We start from the raw sequence: 1,162 nt of genomic DNA, 5'->3' as shown, positions 1-1,162 counted from the left end.
CCAGCGCTTCTCAAGGCCCCCCAGCCCCTGCCATGGCTCCTCCAGACCCCCCACACCGTGCCATGGCTCCTCCAGACACCCAGACCCTGCCATGGCCCCTCCAGGCCACCCAGACCCTGCCATGCCAGCGCTCCTTCAGGAGCCTACGGCTCTCCCACCAGGGAAAGCAGCTCTTGCTGCTCTGCCAGAGTTTGTGGCTTCCCAGCTACAGTCTGTTCTAGCCTAAGCTCAAGTCTGCATATGGACACCCTAAAACCTGCAATCTGCCATGATACAGCCACACAGATGTGACACTTGGAGACATGGTTTAGTGCTGGACTTGGAAGTGCTGTGGTAACAGCTGGACTCAATGATCTTATAGATATTTTCCAGCCTAAACTTGTTTCTGTGATTCTGTGACTAAATATTGACTGGGAATAGTTTGCCCTGGGGCAAAGCCTTCCCTGAAGAGGTGGATCTGGCTCATCAAAAGGAAAAGGGCCCTGTTAAGGGACAGGGGTGTGAGTGAGGATCAGATAGCACATCCTAGCACCTACCATATGCCGGGTAGCAGACCTTGAGGCAGCAGACCGTGCTGAGCACTGTCAGGCTGGCCAGGCTGCTCAGCCCGAACAGGACCCCGCAGAAGGCGTAGAGTGTGCACACAGCCTGGTCAAAAAGCCACCTGCAAGGAGAGCCTGCAGTGAGCCCGTGCCTCCCCGACAGCCCTGACCCCGGCTGTGCTGGAGGCTTCTCCGTGTGGGAGTTTCCCAGCGGCTGCTCCCATTCCTGCAGCAGAGCTGGGCACACGTGGGGAGCTTCCAACGGGCTGCACAGGTACCAGCACCTGACCAGTACATATGGGCATGACCTCGCCCCAATTTGTTCCCTGAGCACCCCAAAGATGCACACGGGGGGAGCTGGGGGTGCAGGAGCTGCCCTGACCCACAGCAGCTCCCACCCCTGCAGTGCCAGCTTGGACAGCCACCACCAGAGCCCTTTGGCAGCGGGTCTGTGTGAGGACCTGGAGGGACAGGGAGCAGCAAAGCACACACTGTGGGACGGCTGGCCGGGAGCTCACGTGTGCCCCTGTGCCACCCCACGTCCCTCTGCACTGCCAGGGATCTCCTGGCTCCCAGACAGTCTGCAAACCGGGCCACCGGCCAGCGCAGAGATGCTCCCG

At 60.1% G+C, this 1,162-nt stretch overlaps 1 protein-coding gene across 1 annotated transcript in view; it reads right to left on the bottom strand.

The window, feature by feature from the left end:
• The window catches only part of LOC106631880 (opsin-5-like), a 4,983-nt gene that overhangs the window by 2,241 nt on the left and 1,580 nt on the right, over window positions 1-1,162 (bottom strand). Inside the window, exon 3 of the mRNA XM_014308072.1 lies at window positions 537-664. Coding sequence (XP_014163547.1) covers window positions 537-664 — 128 coding nt within the window. The remainder of the gene's footprint in view (window positions 1-536; window positions 665-1,162) is intronic.

The sequence above is a fragment of the Geospiza fortis genome, unplaced genomic scaffold, assembly GCF_000277835.1.
Source record: "Geospiza fortis unplaced genomic scaffold, GeoFor_1.0 scaffold361, whole genome shotgun sequence".
Taxonomy (NCBI): domain Eukaryota; kingdom Metazoa; phylum Chordata; class Aves; order Passeriformes; family Thraupidae; genus Geospiza; species Geospiza fortis.
This window is presented reverse-complemented; position numbering and strand designations above follow the sequence as displayed.